This window comes from Herpailurus yagouaroundi, unplaced genomic scaffold (assembly GCF_014898765.1).
Source record: "Herpailurus yagouaroundi ecotype Mexico unplaced genomic scaffold, PumYag 139, whole genome shotgun sequence".
Taxonomy (NCBI): Eukaryota; Metazoa; Chordata; class Mammalia; order Carnivora; family Felidae; genus Herpailurus; species Herpailurus yagouaroundi.
Genome location: NW_024412394.1, coordinates 66,071,897 through 66,092,393, shown reverse-complemented (window position 1 = coordinate 66,092,393; position 20,497 = coordinate 66,071,897). Strand labels below are relative to the sequence as shown.

The following is a 20,497-nucleotide window of genomic DNA, read 5'->3' as shown; positions in this document are numbered from 1 at the left end:
AGCCGAAATCAAGAGTCAGGTGCTTAACCTACTGAGCCACCCAGTTGCCCCCAGTTTCTTTGTTTTGCAGTTGCTGTCTAGTTTTCCAAACACCATTTGTTGAAGAGACCATCTTTTTCCCACTGGGTATTCTTTCCTGCTTTGTTGAAGATCAGTTGATCACATAATTGTGTGTTTATTTCTGGAGTTTCTGTTCTGTTCCATTAATCTACACGTCTGTTTTTGTGCCATTACCGTACTGCTTGATCACTATAGCTTTGTAATATAACTTGCAATCTAAAATTGTGATGCCTCCAGTTTTGCTTTTCTTTTTCAAGGTTGCTTTGGCTACTCAGGGTCTTTCTGGTTTCATATAAATTTTAGGATTATTTGTTCTAGTTCTGGAAAAATGGTGTAGGTATTTTGGTAGGGATTGCATTGAACGTGTAGATTGCTTTTTGGTAGGGATTGCATTGAACGTGTAGACATGTTTACAATATTTGCTCTTCCAGTCCATGAATATGGAATGTCTTTCCATTTTTTTGTGTCATTTTCAGTTTCTTTCATTGGTGTTTTATAGTTTTCAGAGTATAGGTGTATCACTTCTTTGGTTAGGTTTATTCCTAGATATCTTACCGTTTTTGGTGTACTTGTAGATGGGATTGATTTCTTAATTTCTCTTTCTGCTGCTTCATTATTGGTGTATATAAATGCAACAGATTTCTGTACATTGATTTTGTGTCCTGTGACTTTACTGAGTTCGTTTATCAGTTCTAGCAGTTTTTTGGTGGAATCTTTCAGGTTTTCCATATATAGTATTATGTCATCTGCAAATACTGAAAGATTTCTTTTTTCCTTACCAATTTAGATGCCTTTTATTTTTTTTTCTGTTGTCTGATTGCTGTGGCTAAGACTTCCAGTACTATGTTGAATAAAATAAGAGTCAATATCCTTGTCTTGTTCCTGACCTTAAGGGAAAGGTTCTCAGTTTTATTCCATTGAGGAGATTGTTGTGGGGTTTTTCATATATGACCTTTATTATGTTGAGGCATGTTCCTCCTACACCTACATTATTGAGGGTTTTTATCCTGCATGGATGTTATACTTTGTCAAATGCTTTTTCTGCATCTGTTGGAATGATCGTATTGTTCTTATCCTTTCTCTTCTTGATGTGTTGTATCACGTTGATTGATTTGTGAATATTGAACCACCCTTGCAACGCAGGAATAAATCCCACTTGATCACGATGAATGATTTTTTGTAATGTATTGCTGGATTTGGTTTGTTAGAATTTTTGCATCTATTTTCATCAGATGTATTGGTCTGTAGTTCTCTTGTTTTGTGACGTCGTTACCTGGTTTCGGTATCAGGGTAATCCTGGCTTTATAGAATGAATTTGGAAGTTTCCCTTCCTTTTCTGTATTTTGGAATAGTTTGAGAAGAATAGGTATTAAATCTTCTTTAAACACTTGGTAGGGGTGCCTGGGCAGCTTAGTCAGTTGAGCGTCTGACTCTCGATTTCGGCTCAGGTCATGGTCCCAGGGTCATGAGATCAAGCCCTGGCTTGAGCTCTGCACTGAACGTGGAGCCTGCTTGAGATTCATTCTTTCTCTCTTTCTCTCTCTGTCTGTCTCTCTCTGTCTCTCTCCCTAAACATTCATTGTTTAGTGGAATGTTATTTTGTTTATGGTGGTTACAGATTTTTTTTCTTGTGGTTAACTTCTTTTTTAAGTTTATTTATTTTGAGAGAGACAGAGACAGTGTGAGTTGGGGAAGGGCAGAGAGAGGGAGAGAGAAAAGATCTAGTGCAGAGCCCATTGCAGGGCTCGAACCCACGAAACCGCAAGATCATGACCTGAGCTGAAACCAAGAGTCAGATGCTTAACCGACTGAGCCACCTGGGATCCCCCTTGTGGTTGACTTGTAGTTTTGTAGGTTGACTAGTGTTGTGGTCAGAAAAGATGCATGGTATGACTTTGATCTTTTTGAATCTGTTGAGGCTTGTTTTGTGACCTAATATGTGACCTGTCCTGGAGAATTTTCCATGTGTACTTGAAAAGAATGTATATTCTGCTGTTGGGGTGGAATGCTATGAATATACCTGTTAAATCTATATGGTCCAGTCTGTCATTCAAAAGCCTTTGTTTCTGGGGCACCTGGGTGGCTCAGTTGGTTGGGTGTCTGACTTTGGCTTAGGTTATGATCTCACAGTTTGTGGGTTTGAGTCCCTCAATAGGCTCTGTGCTGACAGCCCAGAGCCTGGAGCCTGCTTCGGATTCTCTGTCTCCCTCTGTCTCTGCTCCTCCCCTATTCATGCTCTGTCCCTCATAAATAAATAAACATTAAAAATAAAAATAAAAAAAGACTTTGTTTCCTTGTTGATTTTCTGTTTAGATGATCTCTCCATTGATGTAAGTGGGATGTTAAAGTCCTCTACTTTTATTGTATTATTATTGATCAGTTCCTTATGTTTGTTATTAACTAGTTTATGAATTTGGGTGCTTTCATGTTGGGTGCATACATATTTAACAATTATTATATCTTCTTGTTGGATTGTCCCCTTAATTTATAATATTATATAGTGTCCTTTTTGTCTTCTGTTCCAGTCTTTGTTTTAAAGTCTATTTTGTCTGATATCAGTATTTTTACTCTGGCTTTCTTTTGAGATTCATTTGCATGATAGATGTTTTTCCATCCCCTCACTTTCAATCTGCCGGGTGTCTTTTGGTCTGAAATGAATCTCTTGTAGGCAGCATATAGATAGGTATTGTCTTTTTATCCATTCTGTCACCCTGTGTCTTTTGATTGGAGTGTTCATTCAGAGTGATGATGATGATGGTGACGATGATGATGATTACTATTTTTTAGAGAGAGAGAGAAAGAAAGAAAGAAAGAAAGTGGGGGAGAGCGGCAGACAGAATCTTAAGCAGGCTCCATGCTTAGCATGGAGCCAGATGCGGGGCTCATTCCCACAACTTTGGGATCATGACCTGAGCCTAAATCAAGGGTCAGACGGTCAACTGACTGAGCCACCCAGAAGCCTTGCACAGAGTAATTATTAATAGGTGTGTATTTATTGCTCTTTTATTACATGTTTTGTGGTTTCTAAAGATTTTCTCTGATCCTTTCTTTCATGGTTTGCTGGTTTTCTTTAGTGATATATTTGGATTTCTCTTTATTCTTTGCATATTTATTAATGATTTTTGATTTGTGGTTACCATTAGGTTTGTATATAACATCTTTTGCATATAGCAGCCTGTATTAAGTTGATGGTTGTTTAAGTTTGAACCCATTCTTTGTTCCTCTTCTCCCCACATTTTCGGTATATGTTATTACATTTTATATCCTTTTATTTTGTGAGTTCCTTGACTGATTTCTTTACAGAAGTATTCAGTTTTACAGCTTTGTGTATCCTACCTTCATAGTGTCATTTTTGATCTTTCCACTCAGAGTCCCCTTTAATATTTTTTGCAGGGCTGGTTTAGTGGTCATGAACTCTTTTTGTTTGTCTAGGAGACTCTTTATCTCTCCTGTTCTGAATGATAGCCTTACTGGATAGTGTTTCTTGGTTGCAGGTTTTCCTCGTTCAACACTTTGAATATATCATGCCACTCCTTTCTGGCTTGGAAAGTTTCTGCTGAAAAATCTGCTGATAGCCTTATGGGGTTTCCTTTGTATGTAGTTGTCTTTTTTTTCTTTTTCATGCTGCTTTTAACATTCTTTTTCTTTATTACTATATTTTGCCATTTTAATTACAATATGTCTGGGTGTGGGTCTGCTTTTGTTAATTTTGTTGAGGGTTCTCTGTGCCTCCTGGATCTGACTATCTGTTTCCTTCTCAGATTAGGAAAGTTTTCAGCTGTTATTTCTTCAAATAAATTCTGTCTCCTTTTTTCTGTCTTCTTCTGAGACTCCTATAATGTGAATGTTACTGCCGTTTGATGTAGTCACAGAGTTTGCTAGGTCTGTTCTCATTTTGTATAATCCTCCTTTCTTTTGTTTGTTCAGCTTGATCACTTTCCATTGTTCTGTCTTCTAGGCCATTAATTCGTTCCTCTGCATCTGCCAGCCTGCTGTTCATTCCTTTAGGCGTGTTTCTTATTTTATTTATTGATCCCTTTATCTCTGCTGTTAGTCCTTATCTCTGTGTTAATGGTCTTACTGAGGTCCTCTACTCTTTTCTCAAATCCAGTGAGTATCCTTATGATCACTGCTTTAAGTTCTCTATCAGGCATTACTTCTGTCTGTTTTGTTTAGATCTCCTGCTGTGGCCTTGTCCTGTTCTTTCATCTGGGAGAGATTCCTCTGTCTTCTCATTTTGTCTAAGTCCCTGTGCCTGTCTCTCTGTGTTAGGAAAGTCAGCTGTGTCTCCTGTTCTTGAGGGTAATGGCTTTATTTAGAAGAGGTCCTGTAGTGCCTTGCAGTGTAGTGTCCCTTGTTCCCCCAGGGTCTGGTGCTTCAGGGGGTGTCTCCAATGTGTGCTGTGTGTGCTTTGCTTTTTTGCAAGCCAGTTGTCTGCAGAGGGTCTCTTTGTTGGTAGGCAGTGTTTGGTCCCTAGCCTGAACGTGACTGAGTTTTAACTAGGTGTGTTCTGGTCTGTTTGTGAAATGTGTCCTTTTGCCACCGCCAAGGGAGCCAAGGCCCTGCGAAACTTGGGGCTCCGCTGTGCTGGGACTGAAGCAAGTGTGACTGGGAGGGCAGTTGTACTGGAGTGCAGAGGGTGGGGGCTTAGTGTAAGCAAGTTAGGTAGTATTGGTGCTGCTTCCCGCAGGTGGCCCTGTGCTTATGCTGAAGCGGTGGGGAGGGAAATGGCACTGGCCAGGGATTTCTCCATGAATGCTGTTTCTCAGCAGTGCCCTGTGAGATGAGCAAATACACTCCCCCACTGTGTACCCCATGCACTCTTCAGGTCACTGTTTCCACACTGTATGTCTGTGGACTGTTTGCCCTGCCTTTTCTCTAAGAGCAGCCCCGATGTCCTCCCAGCGCTCCCAGAGCCAAGTATGCTGACCTTTAAAACTCCAGGCTAAAAACCCTGCTGGTTGCAAGAACTCAAGAAATTCAGGCCCTTGTGCTCTCCAAGCCAGTTACTATGGGGATTCCTTTTCCCTATGCACTCCTCTGTGGCTAGTTTGTCTCTGTCTCTTGCCCTTCTTCACGACCCTGGCTCCCTCCCCATCACAGTGGTCATAATCCATTTCTTGCCCAAACCACATCTCCGCACTTCCTTTCTTCTTTGATGTGGCCTCTTTTCTACCCTTAGTTGTGGAGTTTGTTCTGCTAGTCTTCAAGTCAATTTCTAGGGTATTTAGAATGATTTGATAGTTATCTAGTTATATTTGTGGGATGATGAGAGCATAGGGTCCTCCTACTCCCTCGGCATCTTCCTTCCCCTGGAATTGAAACTCTTAAGAGTTTGTAACTCTTTGTATATGAAGTTTGTGATTTGATAGGAAATAAATATCTTCTTGACTTTTTAAAGCATTGGGCATGTTTAAAATTTGTTTCTAATTTGGGTATAGTTGACATACAATGTTATATTAGTTTCAGGTGTTTAACATAGTGATTCAACTTCTCTGTATGTTATACTATGCTCACAATGTGTGTAGCTACTGTCTACAGACCATACAGTGCTATTACAGTATTATTTACTATATTTTCTAGGCTGTACCTTCTGTTTATGTAACTTATTCATTCCATAACTGGAAACCTGTATCTTCTACTCCCCTTCACCCTTTTTTGCCCATCCCCTCCTCCCGTGCCCGTCAGTTCCCTCTGGCAACCATCAGTTTCTTCTCTGTATTTATAGGTTAGACTCTGGTTTTTGTTTATTAATTTGTTTTTTAGATTCCACATATGAGTGAAAGCGTATGGTATTTTCAGCATTGGGCATTTGTTTTTTTGGGTTTTTTTGTTTTTTTTTTATTTTATTTTACGTTTATTTATTTTTGAGAGACAGAGAGAGATAGAGCACAAGTGGGAGAGGGGCAGAAAGAGAAGGAGACACAGAATCCAAAGCAGGCTCCAGGCTCCGAGGTGTCAGCACAGAGCCCGACGCAGGGCACGAACCCACAAACTGAGAGATCATGACCTGAGCCGAAGTCAGACGCTCAACCGACTGAGCCACCCAGGCGCCCCAGCATTGGGCATTTGTAAAGGAAAAACTCACTTCCCCTGTGTGTTTCTTAGTAACACACTATTATCACACTCACGGCACTTTTGACACCAGGTATGGGGGTTTTTCCCCACACCAAGTAATTTTCTGTGACACCAGCTGAGTGTCCTGCAGTTTAATTCAACACTGACTCTCTTTATCTGGAGTTGAGATCAGATATTGCATGGTAAGGGCTCAGTTCTATAAGACTGCCCCTCTCCCTCTACGTGCTTCAGATGCCACTTGCAAGTCTCAAGTTGTCACCTGTACTTCTGACCAACTGGCTATAAATTGGGGTTCTCATGAACCTCTCCTTGGGTTTGACAGTTTGCTAGAATGGCTCTTAGAACTCAGGGGAACATACTTGCTAGTTTATTATAAAATAATGTAATAAAGGATACAGAGGACTATTCAAGTGGAAGAGATAACATAGGACATGGTATGTGGTAAGGAGCATGGAGTTTCCATGCTCTTTTGAGCACACCGTTCTCCCAGCACTTCCATGTACTCACCAACTTGGCAGCTCCCTGAACACCCCCTTACTTTGAGGATTTTTATGGAGGCTTCATCAACATAGGGATGATGGATCATTAACTCAGTTTCTAGCCCCTCTCTGGAGAATGGGTGGCCGTGGCTGAGGGCTCCAGACTTCTAATCATGGCTTGGTCTTTCTGGTGACCAGACCTCATCTAGGTGCTCATCAAGGGTCACCTCATTTGAACAAAACCCATTACTATTATCCAAGTAATTCTTCAGGTGTTACAAGCTCAGTGTCAGAAACCAGGGTCACAGACCAAATACTAGAACAAAAGATGTTCCTAGTGCTCTTATCACTTAGGAAATTACAGGGATTTTGCTCTGTGCCAGGAACTGGGGGTAGAGACAAATACATGTATTTTCCATTATCTCATAGCATTTATCTTAGAAATAAGAAAATCACACAAGAATTGCCTATTTGGTGAAGCCTATGTTATTTTTACATTTCATTTATTTTCCTTTATTCCCTACTTCATTTCTTCAAGTTGTCAAGGTGTGATGGTTAATACAGAACTTGGTTGCTTTAAATGTTTTCTTGAATTGCAGAGATACAAGTTAACCTCATCAGTCCTGCCTAATTTGGTTTCTTTTTTACATAGTATATATAATAAATGACATAAATATATATATGTATTTGTTGGGGTTCCAACTTTTGTAACGTTTGTTAGGGCTCCCTATGTCATCTGCTTAAATAAACCTGCCCGTTAAACACTCTTACCTAGGAACTTTAAGAATGAATTGTTGTTTCGTTTGTTTCTCAAATACGGATTTTAAGTGCTGTTTTTTTGTTTTTTTGTTTTTCTCTAGGTAGAACTGAAGTTTCCTGCACCAGGCAAGCCTGGAAATTATCAGTATACAGTGTTTCTGAGATCAGACTCCTATATGGGTTTGGATCAGATTAAACCCCTGAAGGTAATAATAGTGACTCTTCAATAAATACGGTTTCCTGTTTGAATAAGTGCTTAATATACTAGGGAAGCATTTCTAGTTTTGAAATGTAGAGTAACAGAGGGAAAAAGATGTCATCTTATACTTCATAGATGATATTCTTGATGGCCTGCTCTTTCCATAATTAACTTAAGTTGTTGAATTAAAGGAGTATAATACTTTAGAACCTTGAAAATGAATTATTAGAAGGATTTAGAATGTTAACTATAAATTACTTAAGAGATACTCTTAATATGCTTTTATATGCTATAACTTTATAGGGCCTCACCAGCTGGGTTCTTTTTTTTTTTTTTTTTTTTAAGAAAAGCACATGTATTTTCCCACAGGTTCTTTTGGAGTGTTCATTAATTTCTAAAACTAATTTGTTTTTTATCAGAGTATATACTTTGTGTAAGTATCATTTGAAGCACATTCCTGTCAGTGTTTACCAGTTTCCCTTGAGGTTTTTATAAAAGGCATTCTTTTGTGTAAAAGCTGTATTGAAGTATTACTGCTCTGTGTGCTGGGAGTCCCAAAGTATAGGGAGCTGGTAAAGGCATGCCTGTTTTTCTCCCACGAGGATATCCTATTTCTTTCCATTGTCTACAGAATTTTATTTCAGGAAGCTGGAGGCTGCAAAAGTCACACTTGAGGTTTTCTTCCCTCAGCAGACTTCTTGAGACGTACCTTGTTGTTGCTCAAGAGTCACAATTATTAATCTTCCATGCTACAGAGTAAATAGTATAGTTTCTGTAAAATTAAAATGTCAAATTGTATTAGAAATTTAATGACATTTGCATGTTAGTAGATTGCCTTTTTATTTCTGGGATGAATGTCTGTTATAAGCAAATATGTTAAATTTAGAGTTAGAACCATAAAATCTATTTCTTTATAATTGTTGCAGTCAAAGAAAATCTTTTATCATATATTTCTTCACTATGCCTCCCAAATTTCTCATGTCTGCATTTAATTCTTCTTTATAGTTGGAAGTTCACGAGGCTAAGCCTGTACCGGAAAATCACCCACAGTGGGATACAGCAATAGAGGGGGATGAAGACCAGGAAGACAGTGAGGGCTTTGAAGATAGCTTTGAGGAAGAGGAAGAAGAGGAGGAAGATGATGACTAAGCAGTACTATGACTGGACCACAATATTTGCACATACTTGCAAATTTTTGCTGTTTCGGAAGTGTATAATAAACCAGAAACAGTGCAGAACTGCTGTTGAGGGAGGTATTAGTTCTTTACTCGAAATGGGTGCATAATACAACTGGGCAGTGGTGGTGCCTTGGTGCAGTCCGAAACGCTTAAGGCTTGTTAGAGCCTTTCACGTATGAATGGGATGGTGCATTTATTTCATCTGCAAACGATAATAAACCCTTTGTTATAACTGTCCAGAAGTGTGGGCTATGTATTATCCGATCATTTTATGGTCCCAGTAAAAGTAAAGGTACATGAAAACCAATCTATAAGTGAGCAACTTTTCTTTGTTTAGCTTTAGTTTGTAGCAAACATTAGAGGATGATAAACACCACACATACGTTTTAAGTAACATCTGCTCAAGTTTTAATCTTTTGATAAGCTCTATCATTCATTTTATTGACATTTTGCAGTGATACAAAACTATTTATAACAGCTCTATTCATAGCTTTAAACTTTTTATTTTTATCTATCTTGGTCATAAGTTGGCATTCTGTCACATTCCACATAATACAGAGGGCTACATTTGGGGATTTTCCTTTTCTTAATAAGCCCAGAGTTATTAGGTTATAAAAATGGCTTTTAATGGCTTAAAACATTTTTAAGCCTCTATTTTAGCAGATCAGTGCAGGATCTAATTCTTTTTATAAACTATAGGTCTAAAAATGAGTGTGGGACCATATGTTCTCTGATGTTGGTGACTCATGTTATTAAGCCTTTTTTAAAAGGTTCACTATAAAAGCTAAAATACATTCTTAGCTTTTAATCTACCTGACTCAGAAACCTTTTAAGGAAAAAAATAGATAACATGCAGTGGAGGCATTTTTTTGTATTCATTTTGGACTCCTGTCAATAAAATAGAAGTTTGACTCATTTTACATTTGTAACGGTGTGTCTTTTTACTCCCAGAGAAAGCATATAATAGGATAATTCATTCTTTTATTTTTCAACTAAAATATAATAATGTCCATTACTGCTCAAGTGGCCACTGTGTCTGTATGGCATAGAAAACCGTATGAGTGGGAGGAGTTTCCCCCTCACACATTGCAACCCCGAAGGATAGTGCTTATAGAGAGTAGAAATGTATACATGATGAATCACTGAGGTAAGATGAATATTTTTATTACTAGTTACTGAGGAAGCGTATGTCTGTAATATTACAGGACTGATTGTAATAATCCCTCTCCTATCAAAATCTCCATAGGCCAAAGTACTGTTGGAATACTGATTTGTGACCTTACTGATTTAAAAGGTTGCCACTTTCCATTCAGAATTACCACTGGTGTTTTGTTACTGCAGTAGTTGGAAATAAAATGTGAAAATTACCAAAAACATGAATGGTTTTCCTGGTTCTAAATTTAGGATGTAATATTTTCTACAGTATGTTCAAAGCGATTTCTCCATTGGAAACTCCATCACCTGTTTTTCTCTTTAAAGGTGTTAGACCCTTCCTTGGCAGGCAGAAGTGCCACTGAGGAGTTGTTTCTCTTCGCAAGTAGAGGGTTTAATTTTTGAGTTAGGTTTTGCCGGGAAGGTGAGACTGTCAGGTGAGACAGCTGCTGGTCACCTAAGTGTGGTAGAAGGCAGTGAGCCCTGCCCGTAGCATCAAGCAAAAGGAGTTGTTCAAGAAAACGTGTGAACGAACCAGTGTGTAATGTACACATGTCCTGGTTTTCTTAAAAGATAATTTTCAAGAAAGTATTTCTATTCTAGTAGCCATTTTGTCTTACAGAGGCTTTCTGTGTTTAGAGAGGATGATTTCACAACCTAAGAACTCACCATAGTACTTAAAAAAACAGCATCACCTTGACCTTAGAAAATGCCACTAGTCTGTTTTCCTTTGCCCTCTGGGTGATCTATATGTACTTCCCAACCAAGTAAGTACATTATCCTCTAATAAGTACTTTAGCTAAAAAAAAAACCCTCCATATTGCAATAGTGAAAGAACTGAGCCTTCGGTTTATGGTTCCCCCGTCTCTTCAGCAAATCTCTAAACTCCATATCCTGTCTTCTCCTGATCAAGATTTGATAACTGACCCTGGTTTGCATTAATCTAATGTAAACTCTTAGTGTAGTTTCAGTTTTGTTTTCATCAAGAAACTTTTGTCAACAGAATAATCGAGCATACAGATGAAAACTGTGTACACAAAGTGAAACATTATTTATGAAATTTATTTAAATTGTGTAGTATTTTTCTCTAAATCGGCAAAGTACCTATTAGAAGATAACTCTTCCATGAGGAGACCACACTTGAAAGTCTAGCAGTTATAAAACTTGATTGAGGCCCCATGGTGTTTGTCATGTGTGTATCCCAATCTCAAAAGTCAGATGTTCATGTCCTTTCTACAAAGTTTTTAAGTTTTCATGAATAACTTTTTAAAATTAAGGAGCACTTTGTGTGGGGTAATACCCTTACATTTCTCCCAGCTTGCACTAAGGGGTGGAGAAGGACAAGCCTGGCTTGCTGTTTTACTCTGCTGCATGGTGGGAAGCTCAGACCTTGGGTGGAAGCATTGTGGGTTGCGGGATGCCAAAGGACTGACTGATGGGGAAAAGATGTGGGAGGATGTTGAGGAATGTAATGAAACTCTGAGTGTATTGCTGACCATGATGTCTATCTAGTTCTTTGCTTCAACAAATCAAAACCAGATGCTGAAGTGTTCTTTCGCAACAGTTATTTCAAATGTAACTCGCGGTCTATGTATTTGAGGGGTTGTTCATCATATGTCATATATTCACTGCGTTTCTATGTTTCCAGGGCAATGATTGGATACTGGGGCTATAGAAATCAAAGAATTCATGTTCTTAAGGACTCACTGGTATCAGGACAGGCAGATGTGTGGCAATCCATTCTAAACCGTTTGCATTAGCTAATGGTCATTGTTTGGGATGCCCGCCCCCCCGTGCCCCCACCGCTTTTAAAGTCTTTTCCACTGTAGGCAGAGGAATTACTTTTTTAGGTACTAGCTGTTTTTTGTTTTTTGCTTTTCTTAAACAGGCAAATTGTCATCCTTTAAGTATTTCTTGAAAGCATTTTTGTCCCCAAATATTCTTACTTTATGAAACCCCCATTTAAGTTTGCCTTAAGATGAAACGGCTAACATTGAACCATAAAGTACCATTTCATTGGCTGTGTGGTGATTGGTCCTAATGTATCTTAAGTTAGTGTCAAACATCTTCACACATTTAAACTAGATATTAGGGCTATTTTGCAAAACTGTAAAAGCTATGATCTTGCACATTTTTCTGTAACTTGAGCTAAAAATCCAAATACAGCAATCCTTGGCATACTTTAGGGCTGTGGTTTCAGGTGGGTGTGTTATATATCCCTGGGGTATGCAGATAATCAGTCCGTGGGGAAAAGGTAAAATGGTTATTTGTATTTACTCTCATCCTTTTAAATTTCTATTTTTGTGTGTTTTATAATGTACATAATATATTGTACAATTGTACACTTATATAATTTGTAAATAAATAATACATTTATTGGTGCATTATATATTTTTTTCTGATTTCAGTGCATGATCAAAACATTTAGGCAGGCTGCTTTTAGGTACAGTTAGGGTGACATTTATTTTATTTTTTTTTTAATGTTTATTTATTTTTGAGAGAGACGGAGACAGAATGTGAGTGGGTTAGGGGCAGAGCAAGAGGGAGACATAGAATCCGAAGCAGGCTCCAGGCTCCAAGCTGTCAGCACAGACCCTGACACGGGGCTCGAACTCACGAGCTGTGAGATCATGAGCTGAAGTCAGCTGCTCAACCAACTGAGCCACCCAGGCGCCCCTAGATAGGGTAACATTTAAACTAAAATGAAGGTTTGGACTTTTGGCATTCACCGTTTGAGTTCACAGTGTGATGTTACTCTGCTGGAAGAGTTGGCATTCCGTCTAGTCCTGTAGGGCCCAGGAGCAAAGTGATACTTTCTGAGATGGAACTGAATAGGTTTGGTGATGGGGTTAATAGATGAGGGAAGGGTTCTAAGCAGATGTCCATGGAATAGAAGTGGGGTAGGTGGAGGCAGAAGTGCTAGGGACGACCTGTTGGGATGTCCAGCAAAGGCTACTGTTAGTGGTTCTGTTAGTGGTCCTGTAATCTGGCTGCTACAAATTAAAGGTGAGTATTGGGAAGGACTGCCCACTCTCTTTTCAGCATGAGGTGGTTCAGCATTAACCTGTCAGGCTGCAGATGCAAAGGGAGCTGTGTTCCTTTATCTTTCCGAACACCTGAAGTCTGGAAAGTGGTAGCAATGCATAACAGAGATGTGAGCAGATTCCATGAAGAGCAACTTCAAACAATTTCCCTGTAGTTTCCAGCCTGATTCCGGTAGAGGGCGATAGGGCCACAATTTTCAATTAAGCAAAGAAGGGTTTCGCTTGTGGGACTAAACCAAAATTAAATATGTGCTTTGCGATTTATTTTATTTCCACCTTCTAGGATTACCTTCTTCCCCTTTAACCTCTTTTAGTCCTATCTAACCATTGTCTCTCTTACATATGTCTTTTAATACATTATATTAACGTCTCATTTTTCTGGCTGGAAATATTAAGTGCATTTGCAACAAACTCCAGAAGACAATCCATACGTATTCATTGCACTGGAATTGTATTAGATCGTTTGCCTGAGAGAGGTGGAAAATCAGGTAGGACAAAGAAAGCCTTTTATTCTATGAGATTTAAGTTTCGGGGGTGACTGGTGTCAACAACTATGAAGGGTCAGACGCTGTGTGCAAGCTAACAAGTTAACCGGCCACAGTGTCATGGACGTTGGCCAAAGACAGGAGAGTCCCAGGTCAGAAGGCTCTCTGGCTGTGTGAGCTTCCTGTTCCTCATCTGCTCCTCTGGTCTTCCAAGTTCCATGGGGGCGATGCCGAGTAGCCCAGGTAGAGGCTGTCACAGCTGAGGAATTTCCAGCTCAGGAAGCCTAGTCTTTTAAAGGGCATGCAAGCAAGGCTGTCCAAGAGGGGAAAACTCTCTCTTCCAAGGTTGTTTCCTACATAAAAAGATAGTCTGGAACAAGAAAGCTCTGTGCCTCCTCTCACAAGGTGTGCAGAAACATGAGATTCCCGTGGAAAATTGTCAAAAGTCAGAATTCAAAATACATAGTACCTCTGTTTACAGGGAATCTTTGGACTTTGGTTGAAATTGAGGAAGCTCTGAAATACTCTCAAGAGTCGTGCTGGCACCTGGGATCGTCCTTTGAAGGAAGATTTATTTTTGGTTTTGACTGTGAAAAGTCAAAGTTAGAGATTATGCAGATGAATGGGGAGGGGAATCAAATTTGCTGATAGACATTTTGATCAAGAATGAGGCATGTGACTAAAATTTAATGCGAGACTTTAAAAATCATGATGATTGAGCTGCATTTGAGACATCCAATAATATTACCAGGATAACTATAGTCTCCCTCATTTCTATGCATTAGTCTGCATCTATATCTTTGTAAAATTAGTCTACTTACTTTATAATCGCATCCAAAGTTTCTCCAGCCTTTAAAAAAGAAATGCCAGTATGATTAACATCCAGTGTTCTCTTAGTGTCTCTCCAGCTTTTTTATTTCTTGATTTTCTGCCACGTCCTTGGGACTTCAGTCACTGGCTGTGCTGAACTTCTCTTTCCAAGTTTCTCCAAAAGCCTACAGTTGGTCTCCCTGACGCGATAGCGCACACACACTGAAACAGAGTGGAGAGGTAGCACCAGGAGGGGTGCCCCCGCCAAAGGGAAGCAAGGCACCCCTCCCAAGTGTCCTGAAGTTGTAGCTCTGCCCACAACCAACTCCTGGGTCAGAACTCTGCACTTAGTCTTTCCCACGATCCCCAGGAGCTCTGGCCCCACTTACCCCGCCCCTTCCTCACAAAACCCTGATCCAGGCCTATTATCATGGAAATTACAAGGATTAATGCGATTTTCAGTGAAGTGCTTTTGAGAATTGGAGATGAAACTATAGTGTTATGATTCACAGCATTCTTTCTTTATACACTGAAAACCCCCACGTCTTTCAAGTCTGCTGACTTCATGACAGGGTAGCTCACTAAATGTCAGAAGTGACACTTCAGGAAGAGCACATTTCAGATGGGAGTTTGGGTTTGGTAATACTAAAACTGAGTTTTGAGTAGATTTTTGAATGTGTGTTAAAGAGAAAAAAATTTAGAGTGAGAAAAAAAAATTTTTTTTAAAAGGAAGCCTTCCTCCATCTCAGTATGATTTGCAAAGTTTACTTTGCATTTGGTACTAAGGTATTTATAATCCTCCCTAACTGTCCACATAAACTGTCTGTAATGTGGACTAGAAACAAAATCCCTGGATTTTGTTTTTGGGTTTTTTAAAACATTTTTTAGTTTTATATGTTTATTTTTGAGACCGAGAACGCGAATGGAGAAGGGGCAGAGGGCAAGGGGACAGAGGATCTGAAGCGGGCTCTGGGTTGACAGTGGGGCTTGAATTCACAAACCCTGAGATCATGACCTGAGTTGAAGTCAGATGCTCAACTGACTGAGCCACCCAGGCGCCCCCAAAATCCCTGGCTTTTGGTCTTGGGAGCTACCTCCGTGGGGTGGCACTGTTGTGGGAAGTTAATGACTTCTCTTCAGCTCTAGTTTGAAGTAAATTGCCCTCCCGGTTTTACCCACAGAGGGCCAGGTGTTGATGTGAGGGAGAGACCTAGAAAGGAAGACCCAGAGAAGAGAAGCGACTCGTCACAGCTGGTGACAAAACTGGAGCAGGGATGCAGGCACCTTTCCATACAGGCTGCTGCACACAGTCCACAACCCATGTGTCTACCTGTGCCACACAGCCTCCCACAGCAGAGCCACCACAGGAAGCACCCTCCTCCCCAAAGGAGGTTCCTCTCGGGCTCCAGGGCCTGGGGCCTGAGGGTGTAGGGAGGGGCAGAGGACAAAGCTAATAGTAGACTATTGTTTGCTGTTCCAGGTGCTTGGGACACAAAGAGAACAGAACAGAAAAAGCAGGAAAAGATCCCTGCCATGCATTCTACCAGGGGGTAAAGAATGAACAATAAACATAACAGATAAGTAATGTAAATAGTATATCTGAACTTGCTAAGTGTAATGGAAAAAGAAGTAGAGAAAGGTAAAGAAGGCAGGGAGGACAGTTTCAGTTTTCATGGTCAAGACGGGCCTCATCTCAAGGCTGACATCTGGGTCAAGGCTTGAAGGAATGAAGAAGTTAGCCATACAGATTTGGGGGCAGAGTGTTCTGGACAGAGGGCAAAGCAAACACACAGGCTCCAAGACACTAGCGGCCTGGCCTGTATGCAGAGCACTCAAGAGGCCAGGGAGTGGATCAGAGTGAATCAGGGGAGAGAGAGCAAAGTCACAGCAGGTTGGGCCCTGTAGGCCCTTGTAAGGACATCAGCTTCTACTCTGGGTGAAGTGGGAGCCACTGCAAGTTTTTGAGCAAGGGAGGGACGGGATCTGCTTGTGTCTTAAAAGGATTCCTCTGGCTGTTGTGTTTAAAACAAACAAACAGAAACAGACTAAAGAGAGGGGGCTTGAAGCAGGAAGACCCAGTGAGGTTACTGCAGAAACCTCCCTGAAGTTTTTACATACATTACAAGGCAATAGGTGAGGTAGTATAGCTGTGCCTCAGCCCATATGGAGGCTCCGATGGTGTGGCAGCCGTGGACGGTGTGGCAGCCGTGGAGGCAGGGGGCAGTGTTTGGATTTGGGCTGTGCATATTTGAAGGTAAAGCCAGCAGGCTCGTCCAATGAGTCGGATGTGCTGCTATGAGAGAAAGAAGGGAGTAAGGATGCTGCTAAGGATGTGTCTGAACAAGTGGAAGGAGGGAGTTGCCATCAGCTGAGAAGGTAAAGGCAAGAGGTGGAACAGATCTGGGAGGAAAAGTTAGAAGTCCTGTTTTGATATGTTAGATTGAGATTCTTCATATGAACATCTTAGTGAGGCGGCTGGATGTAGGAGTCGGGTTTGAGAACAAAGTCCAGTTAGAAATACAAATTTGGGGTTAAATGGCATTTACATGCTGGATGGGATCCCTAAAGAAATATGAGTAGAGGTCTGGGCCCTGAGGGGGGTTGACATTACAGGGTTGGAGGCGGGGAGGGAGGAAGGCAGTGGTGCCGGAGGCAGAGAAGGAGAGCAGGAAAACCAAGAGTGCAGTGACCAGGAGGACACTGTGTCAGCAGAAGGGGTGCCATTGGTGTCACCTACTGCTCGGAAAGAAAGTAAAATGACAGCTGAGAATTGACCTGAGATTTTCCTAAGAGCAATTGCAGTGGAACAGCTGGAGGCAAAACCCTGTTCCAAGGGGGCTTGAACAGGAATGGGAACGAGGACAGGGTGGTATTGGGACAAAAGCAAAAAGGCCAGTGATACAGAAGGGAAATCCAGAAACAGCCCCGCACATGTGGACAGACTCACACACCTGGTATACGTGACAAGTTGGTATTGCAAAACAGTGAAGGAAAGGAAAGTGTTTTCAAAATGCGGAGCTGGGACAATAGGATACCCATTTGGGGGTGGCGGGGGAGTGGGGGGGAACTGACACATGGCCTCTGTCTCATCCCTTATGAAACAATTAATTCCAGGTGGCTTGTAAATCTAAATTTGAAAGGCAAAACAATGAAAGCTTTTAGAATATAAGAGATTTTTATGACCTCAGGGTAGGATACAAAGGGCATGTCTAAAAAGGAAAAAAATTTGAGAAATCGAATTACATCCAAATGAAGGACTTTTGGTCTTCAAAGACACAATAAAGAAGTGAAAAACGAAAGCCCTAGAGTGGGAAAAGATATTTGCCACACACGTCATTGACAAAGGACTTGAATCCATACTAAACAAAAGACTCCTAGAAATTAGTAAGAAGAAAAAAAGACAACTCAATAGGAAAATCAGCAATAGACTTGAAAAGACAGTTTGTGGGGCGCCTGGGTGGCGCAGTCGGTTAAGCGTCCGACTTCAGCCAGGTCACGATCTCGCGGTCCGTGGGTTCGAGCCCCGTGTCAGGCTCTGGGCTGATGGCTCAGAGCCTGGAGCCTGTTTCCGATTCTGTGTCTCCCTCTCTCTCTGCCCCTCCCCCGTTCATGCTCTGTCTCTCTCTGTCCCAAAAAATAGATAGACGTTGAAAAAAAAAAATTTATAAAAAAAAAAAAAAAAGAAAAGACAGTTTGTGCCACAGATCGAGTCCTTCAGAAACAGACACTGAGAAGGAGTTTGTGGTACCAGATGTTTATTAAGAAGCAAGATGTCGGGGCACTTGGGTGGCTCAGTCAGTGTAGAGTCCGACTCTTGATTTTGGCTCAGGGTCGTGAGATCGAGCCCTGTGTCAGGCTCTGCACTGGGCTTGGAGCCTGCTTGATATTCTCTCTCCCTCTCCCTCTGCCCTTCTCCTAATTGCATGGGTGCATGTGTGCATGCAAGCACACATGCGCTGTCTCTCTCTCTCAAAAAAAAAAAAAAAAATCAAGATTTTATTGTGAATAAAACAGGGATGAAGCAGGATGGGGTGAGAAAGGAGCTGAACTTTGATGTGGGTCTAGCAAAGCCTGGGCCAACCGGGAGGTGCTCAGGAGTAAATGTCACTCATTAGTATGTCCCATTTCAGGCTGAAATGGCTGTGCCTTTATAGCTCTGCCTTGCTCAGTCAGAGCATGAGCTCCCCAGGAAGAGCAGGACCTTGACAAGGTTCAAGGCCAACCTTGAAGAAACTGTTGGCTGGAGGCTGTCTCCTGACCATACTCCCTGCCAGTAGGCAGCATGTCATTCCTTGAAGGAGGATCTGAGTGCCATGTCTCCATGTGTGCTACACTTCACAAAACACTATGTCCTAAGAGCAATACAAATACGTGAACAGGTGTGCAAGTTCTTTATCCATCAGGGAGATGAACATTGAGATATCATCACTACATGTTCACCAGAATGGCAGAAGTGAAAGAGATTGGCAATACCAAGTGGTGGACACATAGTATGTTGAAATCTCATCTGCTCCTGGTAAAAATATAAATTTGTAGATCACTTTGTGAAACACTTGTCCATTAGTTACTAAAGTTGAGCTTATGCATAGGCAGGGACATAGTAATTAAACTTTCAGGTATTTAGCCAATAGAAATGCATGCACATATGTGTTGATAGACATGTATTAAGAATGTTCGTAGAGGCTCTATTCATAAGAGTCCCAAACTAGAAACAACCCAAATGTCGACTGATAATGGAATGGATAAATACATTTTTCTATGTTTATACAAAGGTTATGATAGGTAGCCTGCAAGATGGTCCCCAGTGATCCCTGCCTCCTGGTGCTCACATCCCTGGCTGGTCCCCTCCCACAATGGACCAGCTTGGTCTGTGTGATCAATAGCATACAACAGCAACGATGCTGTGTCACTTCTGAGATTAGGTTATATAAAACATTGTAGCTTCTATGGTGGGAGCTCTCATTCCCATATTTTCTCTTGGACTATTTCCTCTGGGGAATCTATGTCATGAGCAGTCCTATGGAGAGGCCCACATTAATCTCTTGTTAACAGCCATGTGAGTGAATTTGGAAATGGATCTTCCAGCCCTAGTTAAGTCATCAGGGCTGAAGGCCTGAAGGCCTGATAGCTTGACTACAACTACCTGAGAGACTATAAACCAGAACACCCAGCTAAACCACAAATGATTCTGGACTCTCAGAACATGGGTGATATGATAAATGTTGGTTTTCAGCTGCTAAGTTCTGGGGTAATTTGTTACACAGCAATAGATAACTAATGCAAAGGAATAATATAAGTTAATGAAAACAAATGAAATGCAGTTACATATGTCAACATGGGTAAATTTTACCAACACAATATTGAGTGAAAGAAGGCAATTACAGAAGACATTAAAAATTTTTTTTGTTGTTATTTATTTTTCAGAGAGAGACAAAGCACAAGCAGGGGAAGGGCAGAAATAGAGGGAGACACAGAATCCAAAGCAGGCTCCAGGCTCTGAGTTGTCAGCACAGAGCCCGATGGGGGGGCTTGAACCCACGGGCAAAGTCAGAAGCTTAACCCACTGGGCCACCCAGCCCTACAGAAGACATTTTTAATTATCCCATTACTTAAAATTCAAGAAATAGGTAAAACTAAAGTACAAAGTTTACGGATGCATGCTTAGATGGCAAAGCAATCAAATCAGTGAAGGAAGTCATTTTCATAAAAGTCAGGATGATGTTTACCTTTGGGGGTGGAAATGGGTAGGAAGTGGGAGGGGTTATGAGGAAGGCTTCTGTTCTTGCTAATGTGCTATTTCTTGACCTGGATGGTGGTAGCAAGGGTATTTGTTTTGGATAAATCATTAAGCTTTGTGCTTTTGTTTTTACCCCCCACTCCACCTTTTTTATGTTTGTCAATTTCACAAGAAAAAGGCAAACAAAGAGAACCGGGAGGAGAGAAACTGGGAACAAAGAACACAGACAACTCTTTAGAGGAATGTTGTTGCAAGAGGACCAAAGAAATGGAATACCAGTTGGAAGAGAACTTCCAAGAAAGATTTCTAAGTCAAGACTTTTAAAAAGATGAAACAGCAGTATGTTTTATGCAGAAGGAAGTCATCTCTGGAGAGGAAAAACTGATAAGACAGAAGAGGGGTATTGCTGGACCAGGTTCTGAAGTGGGTGAGGGATGCGTCTGAGCTGTGTTGGGGATCCCGCAGGAGTCAGGGTTCTCCAGACACACAACCAAGAGAATGCACCTATAGCTATAC

The 20,497-nt window shown here is 41.0% G+C and overlaps 1 protein-coding gene and 1 long non-coding RNA gene across 2 annotated transcripts in view; one reads left to right on the top strand and one right to left on the bottom strand.

Moving 5' to 3' along the window:
• Positions 1 to 10,704, top strand: part of SEC63 (SEC63 protein translocation regulator) — a 75,468-nt gene extending 64,764 nt beyond the window's left edge. Inside the window, exons 20-21 of the mRNA XM_040474315.1 lie at positions 7,478 to 7,582; positions 8,581 to 10,704. Coding sequence (XP_040330249.1) covers positions 7,478 to 7,582; positions 8,581 to 8,724 — 249 coding nt within the window. The 3' untranslated portion in view covers positions 8,725 to 10,704. The remainder of the gene's footprint in view (positions 1 to 7,477; positions 7,583 to 8,580) is intronic.
• Positions 10,705 to 13,433: 2,729 nt separating this feature from the next.
• LOC121029861 (uncharacterized) lies at positions 13,434 to 14,724 on the bottom strand. Its single transcript, XR_005789944.1, has 2 exons — positions 14,256 to 14,724; positions 13,434 to 14,021 (listed from the first exon to the last, which is right to left on the bottom strand). It is a non-coding gene; the product is annotated as an uncharacterized LOC121029861 (long non-coding RNA).
• Positions 14,725 to 20,497: the final 5,773 nt, after the last annotated feature.